We start from the raw sequence: 19,906 nt of genomic DNA on the forward strand, positions 1-19,906 counted from the left end.
GGTCTGGAGACTGGCTAGGCCACTCCAGGACCTTAATGTGCTTCTTTTTCTTTGGGTCATTGTCATGCTGGCATACCCATCCACGACCCATTTTCAATGCCCTGGCTGAGGGAAGGAGGTTCTCACCCAAGATTTGACGGTACATGGCCCCGTCCATCGTCCCTTTGATGCGGTGAAGTTGTCCTGTCCCCTTAGCAGAAAAACACCCCCAAAGCATAAATGTTTCCACCTCCATGTTTGACGGTGGGGATGGTGTTCCTGGGGTCATAGGCAGCATTCCTCCTCCTCCAAACACGGCGAGTTGAGTTGATGCCAAAGAGCTCCATTTTGGTCTCATCTGGCCACAACACTTTCACCCAGTTGTCCTCTGAATCATTCAGATGTTCATTGGCAAACTTCAGACGGGCATGTATATGTGCTTTCTTGAGCAGGGGGACCTTGCGGGCGCTGCAGGATTTCAGTCCTTCACGGCGTAGCGTGTTACCAATTGTTTTCTTGGCAACTATGGTCCCCGCTGCCTTGAGATCATTGACAAGATCCTCCCGTGTAGTTCTGGGCTGATTCCTCACCGTTCTCATGATCATTGCAACTCCACGAGGTGAGATCTTGCATGGAGCCCCAGGCCGAGGGAGATTGACAGTTCTTTTGTGTTTCTTCCATTTGCGAATAATCGCACCAACTGTTATCACCTTCTCACCAAGCTGCTTGGCGATGGTCTTGTAGCCCATTCCAGCCTTGTGTAGGTCTACAATCTTGTCCCTGACATCCTTGGAGAGCTCTTTGGTCTTGGCCATGGTGGAGAGTTTGGAATCTGATTGATTGATTGCTTCTGTGAACAGGTGTCTTTTATACAGGTAACAAGCTGCGGTTAGGAGCACTCCCTTTAAGAGTGTGCTCCTAATCTCAGCTCGTTACCTGTATAAAAGACACCTGGGAGCCAGAAAACTTTCTGATTGAGAGTTGGTCAAATACTTATTTCCCTCATCAAAATGCAAATCAATTTATAACATTTTTGACATGCGTTTTTCTGGATTTTTTTGTTGTTATTCTGTCTCTCACTGTTCAAATAAACCTACCATTAAAATTATAGACTGATAATTTCTTTGTTAGTGGGCAAACGTACAAAATCAGCAGGGGATCAAATACTTTTTTCCCCCTCGCTGTAGCCCTAAATGCCGAGACAATAAGAAGACACAGTGGCAGAATAAATTCAACCACACATTTGTTTCATTACAAAACCGGAGAGCAGCATCTGTCCAGTGAAGTCTATGACTGTCATACAGTACACTCTTTTAGTTTTTGTTGTCCTAGGCTACCTGGCTAAAATACTTGCTTGCTAGCCTAACTTCCTTTCATGAGCAGCTAGTTCACATTAGCATACTACATCTAGCTACATGTTGAACTTCCATCCTCTCAGGCCAGGGGCACAACAATGTATGAATTTATGGTTGGATCAGAATCGCCGTAATAATCATTGGCCAGTATGGAGAATTTAGTAAAACCAAGTCTAAATCTCTATCTCCATCCATGGCTAATTTAGGAAAGGGACAATATTAGCTAGCTAGCTATCTAGCCACCGAAGGACAACAACACAACGAGATGCAAAACAATTCAAGTTTTTCTCCGTCAATAATGACATTTGTCATGTGATGTGATTGGCCTGAAACCAAATCCAAAAACGGACTGTTTTTTTTTGTGCGCCAAGACCATTCACAGCTGAGGTCACTCAGTTTAGCTCAATGCTGATTGGCTATTATTTTATACATTTTTTATTAAGGGAGGCCAAATGCTCACTGGCTTCCCTTGCGTTCAATGCTACGGGCGGCAACAATGTAATGCTCTTTCTGACCAGACAGCATCAGATAGATACGCTACACATACTGAGGCACAGGGGCGCTGTTTGGTTCGCTCGGATGCTTTCTCCGGTGCGATACATTCAGCATCTTGCGAATTGAAGGAAATGTATGAAACACAGGGAGGAAAGATACATTAGTTTCTATGTTTTTTTTCTTGGTAAATTTTTTTGAGAAGCCTGGCTTCCCTTGGCATCCATGAATACACACCGCCGCATTTAATGGCTGTTTATAGTCTGTGGAAGTGATTGCAAGTAAATGAGTCTGTTCTTACATCATTAAGTTTCTCATTTGTACTGAGACGTAATGAATCTTGTCTTGCATATTTTTTCTCTGTCTAGTCAGTCTGTACCAGCCACTATTGATCATTGCTCATGAATATGATTCCCTTATTACTTCCTTCCATGTTATTGCTCTGAAGTTCCAATGTTGAACCCCTTCAAAAGCACACAGACACACATATCGGTATTTAATTTCACTACAAAACACACAAATCTGTCTAATTCCGCTCACAAACACACAGACAGACACGCAAACTCATATATTCCCTCATAACCAGAGACAGACACACGCGCAATATGTAGCCTAAACATGCGGTTCTACAAAGACATACAACAGAGTTGTATACGGAAGAGTTTTGTGATGCGATATGTATTGTATTTACGTATATCACTGTTGGGCTAACATGTCCAGCGACAGCCGAGATGCCATGGCTGTGTTGTGACATGCAGTCCACACCCACTTGGCACACACTGGTTGATTCAACGTTGTTTCCAAGTCAGTTCAATGAAATTACTTGGAACCAACGTGGAACAGATGTTGAATGGACGTTTGTGCCCCAGCGGGGAGGGCTCTAGATCTGTATCTGACTGTCCTGCACTATCCTCCACAGGACTGGTCGTGTCAAGCATATACAGTAGGTGGTGTCCCAAATTGCAACCTATTCCCTATTTAGTGCACCACTTTTGAGCAGAGGGCAGTGGTCCAAAGTAGTGCTCTAAAAAAAGGGGCCTGCTCAAAAGGAGTGCACTAAATAGGGAATAGGGTGCCATTCCAAACAGGGCCCTGGTCAAAACGAGTGTACGAAATCACTTCCAGGGTGCCATTTGGGACACAGCCATGGGCAGCTAGAGCATATTACAACTCCAGCCAGCCAGGCACGATAGCGTTGAATCACTATGCCTGGTTGGTGAATGCTAGAAAAAGAACCCCTCTCGCTGCATGGTGAAGGATTCCTCACCAGATCATACTACCCTTGAAATTACCCTGATATCACATTTGTGAAAGAACAGTGTGAATTGCTGTTCAAATAGTCCAGAGTTCACGAGGTGGAAGCTAAATGAGTACGAGCTATTAGCCACACCAAGTGTGAATGAGGGCTGGTCCCAAACGTCACCCGATTCCTGTATTGTAACTACTTTTGACCATTGGAACACAGCCGAGATCTTGCATTGTCGCCATAAGCCCGGCTGGACCATAGTAATGGAGAGGACTGAGAGGAGAAGGTCGTTACACCTATTATTGAGGAGTGCATATTTCCCATGAGGCCTTTGTTGATGTTTTGTTCACTAGGTCAGGTGGTCAATGACAACAAGTCAGTGTGTTTCTTGCTCTGTCTGTCTGTCTGTCTGTCTGTCTGTCTGTCTGTCTGTCTGTCTGTCTGTCTGTCTGTCTGTCTGTCTGTCTGTCTGTCTGTCTGTCTGTCTGTCTGTCTGTCTGTCTGTCTGTCTGTCTGTCTGTCTGTCTGTCTTGTCTGTCTTGTCTGTCTGTCTGTCTGCCAGTGTGTGTGTCAGTCATTCAGTCACAGCAGTATCCCACGCCCTGTTTTAGTCCCTGTAGTCTCTCTGAGGATGGAGTGACGAGGCATTACTTTGAGCAGTCAATCAACCCGGCGCGCTCACAAACAGTGGGCTGCAGGGAAAACAGATATGCAAAAGAAACAAGCCAGGGCCTTGATCAAATCAAGGTTGAGAGAGCCCTCTCTCACTCTCTTGTCACTCCCTCTGTCACTCTCTCTCTCACTCTCTCTTTACCCTCCTCTGTTACAGTTTCTCTCTTTCTCCTTTTTCTCTCTTTCGTAGCGTCGCTTAAGACAATTATGTTAACCTTTATGAAATCTGACCTTTCGTGGAGAGCCGGCACTCGTTTACCTCTCTCTCTCTCTCTCCCTCTGTCACTCTCTCTCTGCCTGTTCTGAGGCAATCATGTGAGTCTTTATAAAATGCAATTTTTTTTTTCTCATGAAAAAGCCTGAAATTACAGCGACACTATTGCGGTCTCTCCACCCATTTCATTTCTCTCTTCTGCCCTCCCTCCATCTTGGTCTCCCTCTACATCTTTATCACTCATTCCCCTGTCCTCATCTCTCCATCGCCGGCCTCTCAATCTTCATTTCTCTCCCATTTCGTCATCCATTTTCCACTACTCTAGTAGTGGCTGGTAGTGTGTGTGTGTGTGTATGTTCTGCATCCTGTCACCTCCTGCCATGGATTGAAACACAAATTACACAGCAGCGCTTCAGATATCAATGCTTCATTCATATATATATATATATATATATATATATATATATATATATATATACATACATATATATATGAATGAGAGAGAGAGAGAGAGAGAGAGAGAGAGAGAGAGAGAGAGAGAGAGAGAGAGAGAGAGAGAGAGAGAGAGAGAGAGATTGTGGAAATCATTTAGCAGTGAGAAGCCTACAGAGAGCTGGATATAAACCATATATTACAGGGATAGACCACAGCACTACCATCCTAAAACACACACTGTCTAAACACCAGCGGAAAACAAATATGTTAATAAAGTCTAATCGGGATCTATTCTTCTCAGACGCCATTTCTCTTTCTTTTGCTCCTCTATCTCTGCTGGCTAATGCTAAACATCATCAGGTCTCAGCCAGCCACACCCTCAGTCAAGCAGACAGGCAGACACTATCTACGTCTGGAATGGCACCCTATCCCCTGCATAGTGCACAGCATAGGGAATCATTTGGGACGCAGCCAGACAGAGTGGTTATGTGAGAAATGGTGTAGCAGACCGAGACAGACAAAACAGACAGAGACAGGCATAGGGGGCTCTGGTCAAAGGTAGTGCACTACATGGGGAATAGGTTTCCATTTGGGCCCGCAAGCAGACACCGTGGTACTGTGAGGAACGGTGGATCGGACAGAGACGGACCCAGACACAGCAGTAGACAGACGGAGAAGCCATGCCCCGCAGACCAGCCTTCTGCAGTACCAGCAAGCTGCAGCGGGCTAGGCTACATGGTGCTGTTGAACACTGCAGTCTGGGGAGAAAGGAGGAATTCAAAATGCAGTGGTTTATCAACTAGCACAAAACTGGGCCAGGAGACATCAAAAGGCCTCCCTGTGCCTTTGTAGCGTACACACACACACACTCAAATGATGGAAAACACAAACGGGGCGCACACACTTTCTCCAAAAGGTGCTTCCCTCGTTACTAAATGTCGCTAGGCTGGCATTCGAAGTTCTGAAGCAGAAACCTTCAGCGGCTGGAAGGAAAACGATGATACGTGTCTTGAAGGTGATTAGTGGAAAAGCTCTCGGTGTTGTGAAAGCCGCATCTTCGATGTTGTACACCAGGAAATGACAGGACGTTACAGGCCCAGCAGGGGCTCCCATAGGGACTGGCATCAGATGGAATAAACTCACAGAGTAGTCTGCTTCTCAGTGGTGGCTGGTGGCACTTTGAAAATCGGAGGACGGCGCATAGTAACGGATTGGAATGGAATCAATTGAACGGTATGGTTTTGATAGCGTTCCATTCTAGCCATTATTATGAGCTCTACTCCCCTCACCAGCCTCCACTGATTCTGCTGCTCAGTGTACGACACCCGTGTTCATCAACCTCCGGTCCGTGAGACGTTGCGGGTCGGGTTTAGAAGATAGTTAACGCCCTAAGTTACAGTAAAGTTACAGTAAAGTTACAGTAAAGTCAGTTCTACAGAGCTAGGTGTAACGCAAGCGGTCCCCCCCCCCCCCCAAAAGAGGACAAACCCTTTTTTCTTCGAGAAACCATGTGTTACACAGAATATTGGGCTGAGTATGAGGTTTGACTTCGAGGCAGAGAAGCACTCTGTCGACGTTGAAGAGTGAAGCTCTCTGCTCTCTAAATAAACGGAGCCTTCAGCCTTGGTGAGGAATGGCCGCGTTCTACTGAAGTGAGGTATGGAACGTCTGCCCAAATGATGCATTGGACAGTCCTGCCAGCTCAAGGGAAGACATGGAATATTCTATTCAGGTAAGGTATGCAATATTTTGTCAAATGTGTGCTTGGAATGTGAAGTCCGAGCTGTGTCTCAAATGGCACCATATTCCCAACAACTGCCAATATGCCACCGTTACCCTCTTAGAAAAAAGGGTTCCAAAAGGATTTTTCAGCTGTCCCCATTAGGAGAACCTTTTTTGGTTCCAGGTAGAACCTCCTTTTTGGTTCCAGGTAGAACACTTTTGGGTTCAATGTAGAACCCTCTGTGGAAAGAGCTCTACATGGAACCCAAAAAGGGTTCTATCTGGAACCAAAAAGGGTTCTCTTATGGGGACAGCCGACGAAAACCTCTAGGTTCTACATAGCACCTTTTCTTCTAAGTGTGTATGGGCCCTGGTCAAAAGAAGTGCACTATATGGGCAATAGGGTACTATTTGGGAAACAGTCAGGGAGATTCTTAGAACGCTGTGGTCTAGTGAGGTACAGTTTGTAACTCTCTAGCTACCAAGGTTAATTATGGAACATTCTGCAGAGGTGACACGCATTTAAAAACAAAACACACACACACAGATGCATGCACACACACACAGACACACACACGCATGCATGCATGCACGTACACGTGAACACACACACCCACACATGCACACACACAGACCAGCCCCCTACCCTGGGCGGCAGCTGTCATTCTGTCCCGTGGCTGGCAGCCTGTTATAAACCCTTATTTTATCTGTCACTGCTACAGTATTTAACGAACTAACTCAACACACAGGCTCCTGCTACAGTATTTGTCTAACTAACTCAACCCACAGCCTCCTGCTACAGTATTTGCCTTACTAACTCAACTCACAGCCTCCTGCTACAGTATTTGCCTTACTAACTCAACCCACAGCCTCCTGCTACTGTATTTGTCTAACTAACTCAACCCACAGCCTCCTGCTACAGTATTTGCCTAACTAACTCAACCCACAGGCTCCTGCTACAGTATTTGCCTTATTAACTCAACCCACAGCCTCCTGCTACAGTATTTGCCTTATTAACTCAACCCACAGCCTCCTGCTACAGTATTTGCCTTACTAACTCAACCCACAGGCTCCTGCTACAGTATTTGCCTTATTAACTCAACCCACAGCCTCCTGCTACAGTATTTGCCTTATTAACTCAACCCACAGCCTCCTGCTACAGTATTTGCCTTATTAACTCAACCCACAGCCTCCTGCTACAGTATTTGCCTTACTAACTCAACCCACAGCCTCCTGCTACAGTATTTGCCTAACTAACTCAACCAACAGCCTCCTGTACAATACACTTCACTTCAGCCCCTGTTGAAAGGCCAGGATCCTATGTACAATGACTGGAAAGAAAGAAGAAATAGGCTGTTCTTCATGACACCCATAGGGCTCTGGTCAAAAGTGGTACCTATATACAGTGGCAAGAAAAAGTATGTGAACACTTTGGAAATGGATTTCTGGATTTCTGCATAAATTGGTCATAAAATTTGATCTGATCTTCATCTAAGTCATAACAACAGACAAACACAGTCTGCTTAAACTAATAACACACAAACAATTATGTCTTTATTGAACACACCGTGTAAACATTCACAGTGCAGGGTGGGAAAAGTATATGAACCCTTAGATTCAATAACTGGTTGACCCTCCTTTGGCAGCAATAACTTCCACCAAACATTTTCTGTAGTTGCTGATCAGACCTGCACAACGGTCAGGAGGAATTTTGGAACATTCCTCTTTACAAAACTGTTTCAGTTCAGCAATATTTATGGGATGTCTGGTGTGAACTGCTCTCTTGAGGTCATGCAACAGCACCTCATTCCGGTTGAGGTCAGGACTCAGGCTGGGACACTCCATAAGGTGTATTTTCTTCTCTTGAAGCCATTCTGTTGATTTACTTCTGTGTTTTGGGTCGTTGTCCTGTTGCATCCCCCAACTTCTGGGTGATGTCCGGTTGAGCTTCAATTGGCGGACAGATAGCCTTACATTCTCCTGCAAAATGTCTTGATAAACTTGGGAAATATGTCGATGATAGCAAGCTGTCCAAGCCCTGAGGCAGAAAAGCAGCCCCAAATCATGAGGCTCCCTCCACCATACTTTTCAGTTGGGATGAGGTTTTTATGTTGGTGTGCTGTGCCTTTTTTTCTCCACACATAGTGTGGTGTGTTCCTTCCGAACAACTCAACTGTAATTTCATCTGTCCACAGAATATTTTGCCAGTAGCGCTGTGGAACATTCTGGTGCTCTTTTGCGAACTTCAGACATGCAGCAATGCTTTTTTTGGACAGCAGTGGCTTCTTCCATGGTGTCCTCCCATGAACACTATTCTTGTTTAGTGTTTTACGTATCGTAGACTCGTCAACAGAGATGTTAGCATGTTCCAGAGATGTCTGTAAGTCTTTAGCTGACACTAGGATTCTTCTTAACCTCACTGAGCCTTCTGCGCTGTGCTCTTGCAGTCATCTTTGCAGGACGGCCACTCCTAGGGGGGTGGCAACAGTGCTGAACTTTCTCCATTTATAGACAATTTGTCTTACCGTGGACTGATGAACAGAGATACTTTTGTAACCCTTTCCAGCTTCATACAAGTCAATAATGCTTAACCTTAGGTCTTGTGAGATCTCTTTTGTTCGAGGCATGGTTCACATCAAGCAATGCTTCTTGTGAATAGCAAACTCAAATGTTGTGAGTGTTTTTGTTAGGGTAGGGCAGCTTTAATCAACATCTCCAATCTCGTCTCATTGATTGGACTCCAGATTAGCTGACTCCTGTCTCCAATTATCTTTTGGAGAAGTCATTAGCCTAGGGGTTCACATACCTTTTTCCAACCTACACTGTGAATGTTTAAATTATGTATTCAATATAGACAAGAAAAATACAATAATTTGTGTGTTATTAGTTTAAGCAGACCGTGTTTGTCCATTGTTGTGACTTAGAGGGAGATCAGATAAAATGTCATGACTAATTTATGCAGAAATCCGGGTAATTCCAAAGGGTTCACATACTTTTTCTTGCCACTGCATATCGAATAGGGTGCCATTTGGGACGCTGACATAGACTACAAGAAAACATTTTAAAAAATGCCACACATTTTTTAAAATTTTTTTATACATACGTAACTTACTCAATGGAACACCGGATGTTATGGAAAATAAAAAATATCTGGTGGTTTTCTTTAGATGTTCTATTGTAGTGTCTGAAAAATTCTGTGTGTTGTGTCTCGGTGGGATGCTTGACCAGTTTAGGCCAGTCTACTGACTGGAGCACACTACCTCACAACACCTCAACTCTAGACTCTGCTGTGGCTAATTATTGGTAATGGGGTTGCAACCAAAATGTCCAGCTTTCCAGAAATCTTGGTTAGAAGATTCAACATTCCCTGCTTATTCCCTCCTGATTCTGATAATCTTCCCCAACCGTGATTTCTGGGGGAAAAAAATTGAATTTGGTGAAAGATTTTGCTACCCTAGTTGGTAGGTTTGATTAAAAAACATATTTTCATTGCATATTAGATAGACATGCGCTACACTATGAACGTCTTGATATCTTGGAATTACAGTCAAATTCCAAGATGCAACTAAACGTGTGGATACACGCGATAATGACTTATTATAACGTATAAGTATGGTGTTTAATACAGTTGGTGTTTAATGGAATTAGGACATGTGGGTTTCATGGAGAGATGGTAGCAGAAATCCCCGAGCCTCGGGGTAGGAGGGTTTAGGATACGTCCAAAATGGAAACCTATTCCCATACGGGCCCTGGTCAAATGTAGTGCACGATGAAGGAAATAGAGTACCATTTAGTACACAAGCCCTATTCTCTGTGCTGCAGCTAGCCCAGTTTTCAGACCAGGCAGTTTTTCCCAACTAATCTTTCAGCCAAAAGCCGACAAGCTCGCTCTCCAGTTGGTGTTCATTGTTTGACTAAATCATGAATGACTTTGTAATTAAATCTTGATTCCATCATGTTCGCTCCTCATGTGAATTCTCTGAAATCAGCCGATCCTTCATGGCTTCACATTATGGTTTAACCACGTCTGATTTTTATCGCCTTATGCTCTAATTTCATTTCCGCCTTTCTATCTGCTCTCTCCCGCTTTCTTTGCTGCGTTTCTTCTTCTTTTTCTCTCCAGGCTATTATCTTCCACTCTTCAATTCAGTTCAATTGAAATGGCTTTAATATCCCCAAACCAATGGTTATTGATGCCACGGCAAAGATAGCATGCGATACAGGTCTTCAAAAAAGGGACATCTCGCTCTCCCCTCCTCTCCCCTTCTCTCCCTGATGAAATGATCAGCCTGTAGACAGCGGAGGATGTTGTTATTGGGACACCTGACTCCCCCGCATAAGACCAGCATGTTAGCGTCACATTCACTTAAAACAAAGAATGCGTTCTCATTTCGATGCCACACCCACCACTGGTGATGCGAGGCCACAGAGCTCTATTTTCAGGTCATCTGACCAAAACACCGGTTCCAATCCAAGTGCCAAGGCCATCTAGCAAACTCCAGGCGTTTACATTTGTTGGATGACGTGAAAATAGAGGTATGTTTGAGCATACAGTATAGCATTTGAATGACTTATTTTTTTTTGAAGTCATTTTTGCTCATCTTTATCAAGGGTGTCAATCATTTCGCACCCCAATTTACATGCACTTCCGCGCGCGTGCGCGCACAACATCCATCTTCCCTTTTCAGATGACTAGATGAGCATGGAGGATTGACAATCCTGCAATTGGTTGATGGCATATCATGGCCATATGTTAGACCCTGTTAATGTCACTCTAAATTGCATGGCTGTCATGACGATGTTTTTATGCGGCCTCGTCTTCAGCCTCACGCCACCAAAAATGGCTGCGTCTCAAATGGCAGCCTGTTCCCTATTTAGTGCACTACTTTTAACCAAAATATATAGGGAATCGGGTGCCATTTGGGAATCATCCAATGAGTTCCATTCCACCAGGATCAGGATGGCACATTGGCCTATCATGCTGAACACTAGGACAGGGTCCCAAATGGCACCCTATTCCTTATGTAGCGCACTACTTTTGATCAGAGTCCTCCTATTCTTCTTCCTCCTCCTCCTCATCATCATCAATATAGAGCGATACAGACAATCTAATGTCATTGCACCGTAAGTAGATCTGTGCTGTGCAGTAGGCAGGCAGCCACGCAGACCGACTCAGTCCATGGTAACTGGGTTAGAGGTTAAATCTCATGGTCCTGTGCTTTCTCACGGGCTAGATCAAGCGGAACACTCTGCCTCTCTCGCTCTCTCTCTGTCTCCCTGACAGCCTGTGACAAGCTCACCCAGGGCTCGGGCTGAAAAAATACCAACACCCACGGACACACTGCTCCCTCGGTTTCTCTGTCTCTCTTACCCTCTCTGTCTTTATCTGTTTCTCTCTCGCTCTCTTATCCTCTCTGTCTTTATCTGTTTCTCTCTCGCTCTCTTATCCTCTCTGTCTTTATCTGTTTCTCTCTCTCTTACCCTCTCTGTCTTTATCTGTTTCTCTCTCGCTCTCTTATCCTCTCTGTCTTTATCTGTTTCTCTCTCGCTCTCTTATCCTCTCTGTCTTTATCTGTTTCTCTCTCGCTCTCTTACCCTCTCTGTCTATATCTGTTTCTCTCTCGCTCTCTTACCCTCTCTGTCTTTATCTGTTTCTCTCTCGCTCTCTTATCCTCTCTGTCTTTATCTGTTTCTCTCTCGCTCTCTTATCCTCTCTGTCTTTATCTGTTTCTCTCTCGCTCTCTTATCCTCTCTGTCTTTATCTGTTTCTCTCTCTCTTATCCTCTCTGTCTTTATCTGTTTCTCTCTCGCTCTCTTATCCTCTCTGTCTTTATCTGTTTCTCTCTCGCTCTCTTACCCTCTCTGTCTTTATCTGTTTCTCTCTCGCTCTCTTACCCTCTCTGTCTATATCTGTTTCTCTCTCGCTCTCTTATCCTCTCTGTCTTTATCTGTTTCTCTCTCGCTCTCTTACCCTCTCTGTCTTTATCTGTTTCTCTCTCTCTCTCTTATCCTCTCTGTCTTTATCTGTTTCTCTCTCGCTCTCTTATCCTCTCTGTCTTTATCTGTTTCTCTCTCTCTTACCCTCTCTGTCTTTATCTGTTTCTCTCTCGCTCTCTTACCCTCTCTGTCTATATCTGTTTCTCTCTCGCTCTCTTACCCTCTCTGTCTTTATCTGTTTCTCTCTCGCTCTCTTACCCTCTCTGTCTTTATCTGTTTCTCTCTCGCTCTCTTACCCTCTCTGTCTATATCTGTTTCTCTCTCGCTCTCTTATCCTCTCTGTCTTTATCTGTTTCTCTCTCGCTCTCTTATCCTCTCTGTCTTTATCTGTTTCTCTCTCTCTTACCCTCTCTGTCTTTATCTGTTTCTCTCTCGCTCTCTTACCCTCTCTGTCTATATCTGTTTCTCTCTCGCTCTCTTACCCTCTCTGTCTTTATCTGTTTCTCTCTCGCTCTCTTACCCTCTCTGTCTTTATCTGTTTCTCTCTCGCTCTCTTACCCTCTCTGTCTATATCTGTTTCTCTCTCGCTCTCTTACCCTCTCTGTCTTTATCTGTTTCTCTCTCGCTCTCTTACCCTCTCTGTCTTTATCTGTTTCTCTCTCGCTCTCTTACCCTCTCTGTCTTTATCTGTTTCTCTCTCGCTCTCTTACCCTCTCTGTCTTTATCTGTTTCTCTCTCGCTCTCTTATCCTCTCTGTCTTTATCTGTTTCTCTCTCGCTCTCTTATCCTCTCTGTCTTTATCTGTTTCTCTCTCTCTTATCCTCTCTGTCTTTATCTGTTTCTCTCTCGCTCTCTTATCCTCTCTGTCTTTATCTGTTTCTCTCTCGCTCTCTTATCCTCTCTGTCTTTATCTGTTTCTCTCTCGCTCTCTTACCCTCTCTGTCTTATCTGTTTCTCTCTCGCTCTCTTACCCTCTCTGTCTTTATCTGTTTCTCTCTCGCTCTCTTATCCTCTCTGTCTTTATCTGTTTCTCTCTCGCTCTCTTATCCTCTCTGTCTTTATCTGTTTCTCTCTCTCTTATCCTCTCTGTCTTTATCTGTTTCTCTCTCGCTCTCTTATCCTCTCTGTCTTTATCTGTTTCTCTCTCGCTCTCTTATCCTCTCTGTCTTTATCTGTTTCTCTCTCGCTCTCTTATCCTCTCTGTCTTTATCTGTTTCTCTCTCGCTCTCTTATCCTCTCTGTCTTTATCTGTTTCTCTCTCGCTCTCTTACCCTCTCTGTCTTTATCTGTTTCTCTCTCGCTCTCTTACCCTCTCTGTCTTTATCTGTTTCTCTCTCGCTCTCTTATCCTCTCCATCTTTATCTATTGCTCTCTCTCTCCCTCTCTCTCCCTCTCTCTCTCTCTTACCCTCTCTGTCTTTATCTGTTTCTCTCTCGCTCTCTTACCCTCTCTGTCTATCTATTTCTCTCCCTCTCTCTCTCCCTCTCTCTCTCCCTCTCTCTCTCTTACCCTCTCTGTCTTCATCTATTTCTCTCTCTCTCTCTCTCTCACCCTCTCTGTCTTCATCTATTTATCTCTCTCTCTCTCTCTTACCCTCTCTGTCTTCATCTATTTATCTCTCTCTCTCTCTCACTCTCTGTACAGAAGCTCTTTGGTCCCCATCTAATTCCGTTCAATTTCACTCTTTCTTCCCCTCTCTGAACCCCACCTCCACTCATCTCTACTCCTCTCCTCCCATTCTCTCCTCTATTTCCTATCCTCTCCTCCCCTCCTCATGTATCCTCCCATTCCCTCCTCTCTCTCCCATTTCAAGCCTGGGGCATCTCATCTCTATCTCTTGTCCACTCTTATTTGCACACACTCACTCCAATATATGTTCATCTCATATACAGTACAGTACACACTCTCTGTCTCATCACACACACACACACACACACACACACACACACACACACACACACACACACACACACACACACACACACACACACACACACACACACACACACACACACACACTCCTATTCAGTCACAGACACATTGCTGCATCTCCAGAGGGCCAGTGAGTAGTGTGGTTGCAGCTGGTCCTGGGTCAGTGCCCGGTGGATGGCCAGTCACAGTCCCAAGATGAATTACCTTACTGTGGGTTATTTACCTTGGCCCTTACCTGGCCCTCCCAACAGGCCTCGGTACTCGCCCCCGGAGGATTCATCACCATCACCCCACCTGCATTATCTTCTCTCTGGAACACTGACTCACTGAATTGCCCATAGGGCTCTGGTCAAAAGTAGTGCACTAGTTAGGGAATAGGATGCCACTTGGGAAGCAGACACTGACTTCCTGACTCACTGACTCTATGAAAAGCAACCAACCTGACCAAATGACTCTGTTATAACCTGGACCACCGTCTCTAACCACATTCTCTAAACCGGACCACATTCTCTAAACCGGACCACATTCTCTAAACCGGACCACATTCTCTAAACCGGACCACATTCTCCGTTCCTGAGGTCCTGACCCAAACTCATCAGGCATTGTAAAACATGACGATATACAAACAAAATCTTGTATAACTGTTAAACAGGTCTTAAAATATATTCCCCCTAACAGTTCCACACAGCCGATCAGAAGCAGGTCCTACCTCAGTGAGGTGCGGGTTGGGGTTGAAGCCACACTGGTTGCACACCGTGGATCGGCACTGGGTGCAGGTGCTGCAGTTTGGCTGGTTGTCCTCTGTGGTGCCCGTCAGGTCGGCCGTCTTACAGACGGGGCACAGCTTGCTGCTGGGCATGGGGGCGATCTGGGGCACGGAGTAGGGCGAGGTGGGGGTGACGGCGGGGGACACCGATGGGGACCGTCCCGTCCTGCTACTACCCACGTCCACCTGGAGGTTCTTGCGGGCGACGTGGCTCTGACCCTGCTGCTCCCTCTGGGAGGCCAGGCGGTCCCCCGTCCCTGGCCCAGTCTGGACCCCCGCCTTGGGCCCGGACCCAGGGTCTGTCTGGGGGGGTCTTCCAGAGATGCTGTGGAGAACAGACACACGTTAGACTCTCGTGAAAGGATGTTATGTTACACCTCAGAAAAACAGGCCTTTTTGGGGTCAAAGATTGAACTGAAACCTCTTAAAGTGTTAAACAGAGAACAATGATTTTGAATATCACAAGTATCAACGTTGAAACATATCTATTTTTTTGGTCATGAATCCTGAACGAAAGGGTTTGCAAGTTGCCAATTTGCTTTGGCCAATACCAATACGGGCACGAAAAAGGAAAGACTGTGTGAGCTGGAGAAATGGACTGTTTTCTCTTGGTGAGATAAGAGGAGAACAGCGTTTGGTTCCTTCAAAGAGCGGCGAATGTTTTTTTCCTTTCTGCTTCACTGCTTCCTCTTCCTCGCCCACAGTTTTCAGCCTTCTGACCCCCTGGCAGTGGAAAAGACAGGCTGGGTCTCACATGGCACCCTATTCCCTATATAGTGCACTACTTTTGACCAGAGCCCTGGTCATAAATAGTGCACTAAATAGGGAATAGGGTGCCATTTGAGGCACAGCCTCAGCTTCCCCTACAGTATAGTAGCTCTGGAGATGGAAGGAAGCAGTAGGCAACTGAACAAACACTTGCCCTCTCCACCACACACACACACACACACACACCTCGCCAACCCTGCAGTCCGCTGATCCCGAACCAAGCATGCATACATGTAATTCAAGTAGTTGGTTTGTGTTGAGTTTATATGGAATAAATGTGCTAGTGTCTGCGGCCTATGAGAGGTTTAGATAGTAGTGAGTCTTGGGTATGGTAGTGAATCGCATTCAGTTATGTTCCTTAAAATGCCTCTCCGGTGAATTGTCTCTGTGGACTTACACGCCACGTCTCTCTCTCGATGGAGAGGAGAATGAAGAGACGAGGCGAGAAGGTGGTTTAATCAGACGTCGGCAGCACTAACAACTTCCCCTCTCGTATCTTTTTCTCTCTTTCCCAATCTGCCCTCTCTGCCCCGCAGACACCCGCCCATGGGTTGGCTACAGCGATTCAAATAGAACTCCTGGCTTTCTGCTTCCCCGTGAGAACAACAACGCTGCGGAGGCCTTTGTTTTGACGCTCGCGTCTTCTTTCAAAGTCCAGGAGCCTCCATCAGTAGTCAGGACTCTGTTCGGCAGCACGCCATTTCCAGGGCGGGAGAAGGAGATGGAAATGAGGGAAGAGGAGAATGAAAATAGAACTGTTTGTGACAGTGAGTCACTGAAGACGGGCTGAGCAGAGTGGAGCAGAGCAGCTGGTTGTGAAGCAGCGCTCACATCACCCGTTTTTCTCTCTCTCTCTCTCTCTCTCTCTCTCTAGGAATCGTTCTGTTCACCTAAGACCTGCTCACAGAAACACAAGCGCTATAAAGGCTTGACAAGAACTCTCCTCGACAAAGTCTTCCTGGCAGTGTGCCGTATCCACAATAGAATCCGTAATAATGAGCCGAATGAAAATGTGCTAAGCTAGGCTCCCGGTTACATCAAATATACATCTATGAGATGTAAAATGTCTTATCAGAAGAGCGCCAAGCCTGTTGTTCTACATTGGGCAAAGTGAGGGAGACCTTAGTCGTAATCCCAATTGGACCCTACCGTTGCTTCTTTCCAACGGCAGAAAATAAATACAGGTATTATGCTATTGAGTGACCGTCACGGTAGTAATACTGACCATCAGCTATCACCGTTCAACTCGCGGAAACCGGTGCATTTCTCCATTCCATCGTTTACAACTTTATCACTAACAAACTGCAACTAGTTTGGAAAGGGGTCAAATAAAGCAGTATTAAAAAATATGTTTGGTGGCAACTAATATGTTTTATTTGGGTTAATAATCTATTGTTATGCTAATAAAGGCTTGTAGAGTGGAATCCCCTGTGGTCCTGACAAAGCCCAAACCTCAGGCGTTAGACGAACAATCACAAACACACACACACACACCAGGCATTAAAACCAAACGGCAGGAAGCCCCGAGTGGGATAGCAGCGCTCTATGGGATAGATCTCCCCATCCACCTCTTCAAAACAACCTCTTCAGATGCTTTCATCCACCAGTGAACAGCACTCTGTTGAAAGCAAAGCACCTTGGGATTTTGCATCTGTTGTTATTAAGCAATGAGAGGCAAGGCAGGTGGTTTGCGTTATGCCAAAGTGAAAAGTATAAAACGCTTGGTGCAACTCTCCTCTCCGATAAGCGTCGCTCTGGGTCCGATGCCAGTGGAAGTGAGTAGGAAGCGGAGCCTTTTTGTTGGTGCGAGAGAGCTAGGGCGAGAGAGCTAGGGCTCCGAACCGCCGTGCCAAATACCAATGTCACAGACGATCAAGTGAACAGTGTTGCTTACCTACACAGCTCAACGACGCATCTGCAGTAGGCCTGCCGATGTACAGTGTGTACAGCAATTACCTTCAGTGAAGGCTACTATAGAACACGCTATTCTGAGTAGAGACAGATATCTACGTTCTCAGCCATTACAAATGAACCCACTGTATCCCTCTCAGTACGGAGGCCTCTACCCTCACTGCACATTTTCAACGCAGACGATAATAGAATCATATAGGCCATTTAGCAGAAACTTTTATTCCCAAGCACCTTACAATCATGCGTGCATAGATTTTTTTGTACGGGTGGCCCCAGCGGGAATCGAACCCACAATCCAGGCGATGCAAGCGCCACGCTCTACCAACTGAGCCACAGAGAAAATTGACCAAGACGCAATTCCGGTACAGACAGATATTCAGACACTGTCGGAGGTACAACCCCAGCTGCTGTACTCAGAGCTCTTCCGTGAAGAGACAGACGGAGCTGACCTCCTCAGAACCAACACAGGGCTGTGCTCACTAATGGCGCTTCATGTGGGACCTTTTAGCAGTGAATTATTCCAATCTATACGGAATATATATTGAAATAAAATGGACAGGCAATTACCATTTCCTTTATGAACATGGTCAGTGGCAGGGAACTCAATATTTCAGCAGCAGGAGATGGTGCTGAGGTGTGTCCCAAATGTTACCCTATTCCCCTTTATAGTGCACTCCTTTTGACTCACAGGTCCTGGACGTAGTGCACTACGTGGGGAATAGTGTGCCGTTTGAGATGCAGACAGGGTTTCTCTGACTCCCTCCCATCTTTCTCCTGATAGAGGTAATAGTCTGGAGAAAATCTCACACCCCAGAGAGTTTCTTAGTTTGTTCATAGATTTACATCATCCCCTCTGTCTTCTACTGGAAGGGAAACGGCTAGCCAGCTGAGATTGAGAATTAGATTGTCTCTCTCTCTCTGTGTGTGTGCGCGTGTGTGTGTGTGTATATGTGTGTGTGTGTGTGTGCACGTGCGCGGGAAAGAGGGATAAGTTGGAATGTAAGAACGTAAGAGTGAAGGTTTCGATGTGAACATAATGTGAAGGTAATACGTGAGTACCACATGTTCCGTATTGTGTGAATGCTCTGAACTGAATGCTCTCAGTTCCAAATATCCGTGCTCTGTATGTTTGTGAGATTCCATGGCAGTAAACTGGGAGTACATACATAAGCATTTCATGATACAACCACCACCTATCATCACTATCAGCATGATCAAGTCAACCACTGATGCTCTTTTTAACTGTGGAAACAACACCATGGGTCATTCAGAGACAAGGTGAAACGTCACAAAGGATAAATAACGGTTGGGAAGAGCTTGTGTGTTTATCACAACTGGCCCCCTGTTCCCTTTATTGGGACCATTGGGCCCTGGTCAAAAGTAGGGCACTATAAAGGGAAAAGGGGGCCATTGGGCCCTGGTAAATAGTAGTGCACTAAATAGGGAATAGGGGGCCATTTGGGATGCATAATGATGAATGAATCACCTGGTCTTGGCCACATCTGGGGTTTGGGAGCCATTGTGAAAATATGCCATTATTCCAAAACATGTCAATATCTGCAAGTAATATAGATCTGGATCCAATGCAACGATGTGGGCAAGATTGCAGGGAGGGAGCCATTTCCCCAAGCTTTTCTATGACCTAGGTGGCGGTGCATTGACAAATAATACAGAAGGACTACAGGACTATTATGGCATCCGCGGGTTTAAATGGTACCCTATTCCATATTTAGTACACTACTTTTGACCAAGGACCATAGGGTTCTGGTCAAAAGTAGTGCACTATATAGGGCACAGGGTGCCATTTGGGACATATTCTGTGCCTGTCTGCACATTCCAAGCTGACCCTTGAGTCTCTGTCGAAGCACAAATGGCAGGGATATTTCCGTGGGAATCCGAAATGGGACCCTAGACTCTATATAGTGGCCTGCTTTTGACCAGTGCAGTGCACCATATTGGAAATAGGGTGCCATTTCAGACGCAGGTCTTTAACACAAATCAACTCAGAATAATTAGATGGGCCCTGGTCAAAAGTAGTGCACCATTTGGGACGCAAATAATCCACAGCGGTCACTATCAAATCTGTATGATTGCATACTGCGGATCAATGACGAACCAACCAAGCAGCCATGATTGAAAGGACAACCACGTGACCGGGCGTCTGATCCATTAGGCAACGTATGAGTCCCAAATGGCACCCTATTCCCTGTGGGCCCCTGGTCAAAAGTAGTGCACTACATAGGGAATTAGGGCACCATTTGGGATGCAAAGGATACAAATGCTGATTAGCAACAGCTACTCCCATGGGCCTTGTGGAGGGGTATCTGAGTAAGCCTAGAGACACGTGGTTGTCTGGCAGCTACAGCTTGGAGTGCTTGGGTTCATCATAGACCTCTGGTTTTTCTAGGCCATCTCTACGACTACTGCTTAACATTACCAGATGTTCAGCTAAATTAAAAATACACTCTGCATAGCGC

General features: G+C 45.5%; 1 protein-coding gene across 2 annotated transcripts in view; it reads right to left on the reverse strand.

Annotated features, from left to right (window-relative positions):
* The window catches only part of bsnb (bassoon (presynaptic cytomatrix protein) b), a 111,918-nt gene that overhangs the window by 84,689 nt on the left and 7,323 nt on the right, over positions 1-19,906 (reverse strand). For both annotated transcript variants that reach the window (XM_029776108.1, XM_029776107.1), the window contains exon 2: positions 14,694-15,075. In XM_029776108.1, coding sequence (XP_029631968.1) covers positions 14,694-15,075 — 382 coding nt within the window. The remainder of the gene's footprint in view (positions 1-14,693; positions 15,076-19,906) is intronic.

This window comes from Salmo trutta, chromosome 14 (genome assembly GCF_901001165.1).
Source record: "Salmo trutta chromosome 14, fSalTru1.1, whole genome shotgun sequence".
Classification (NCBI taxonomy): domain Eukaryota; kingdom Metazoa; phylum Chordata; class Actinopteri; order Salmoniformes; family Salmonidae; genus Salmo; species Salmo trutta.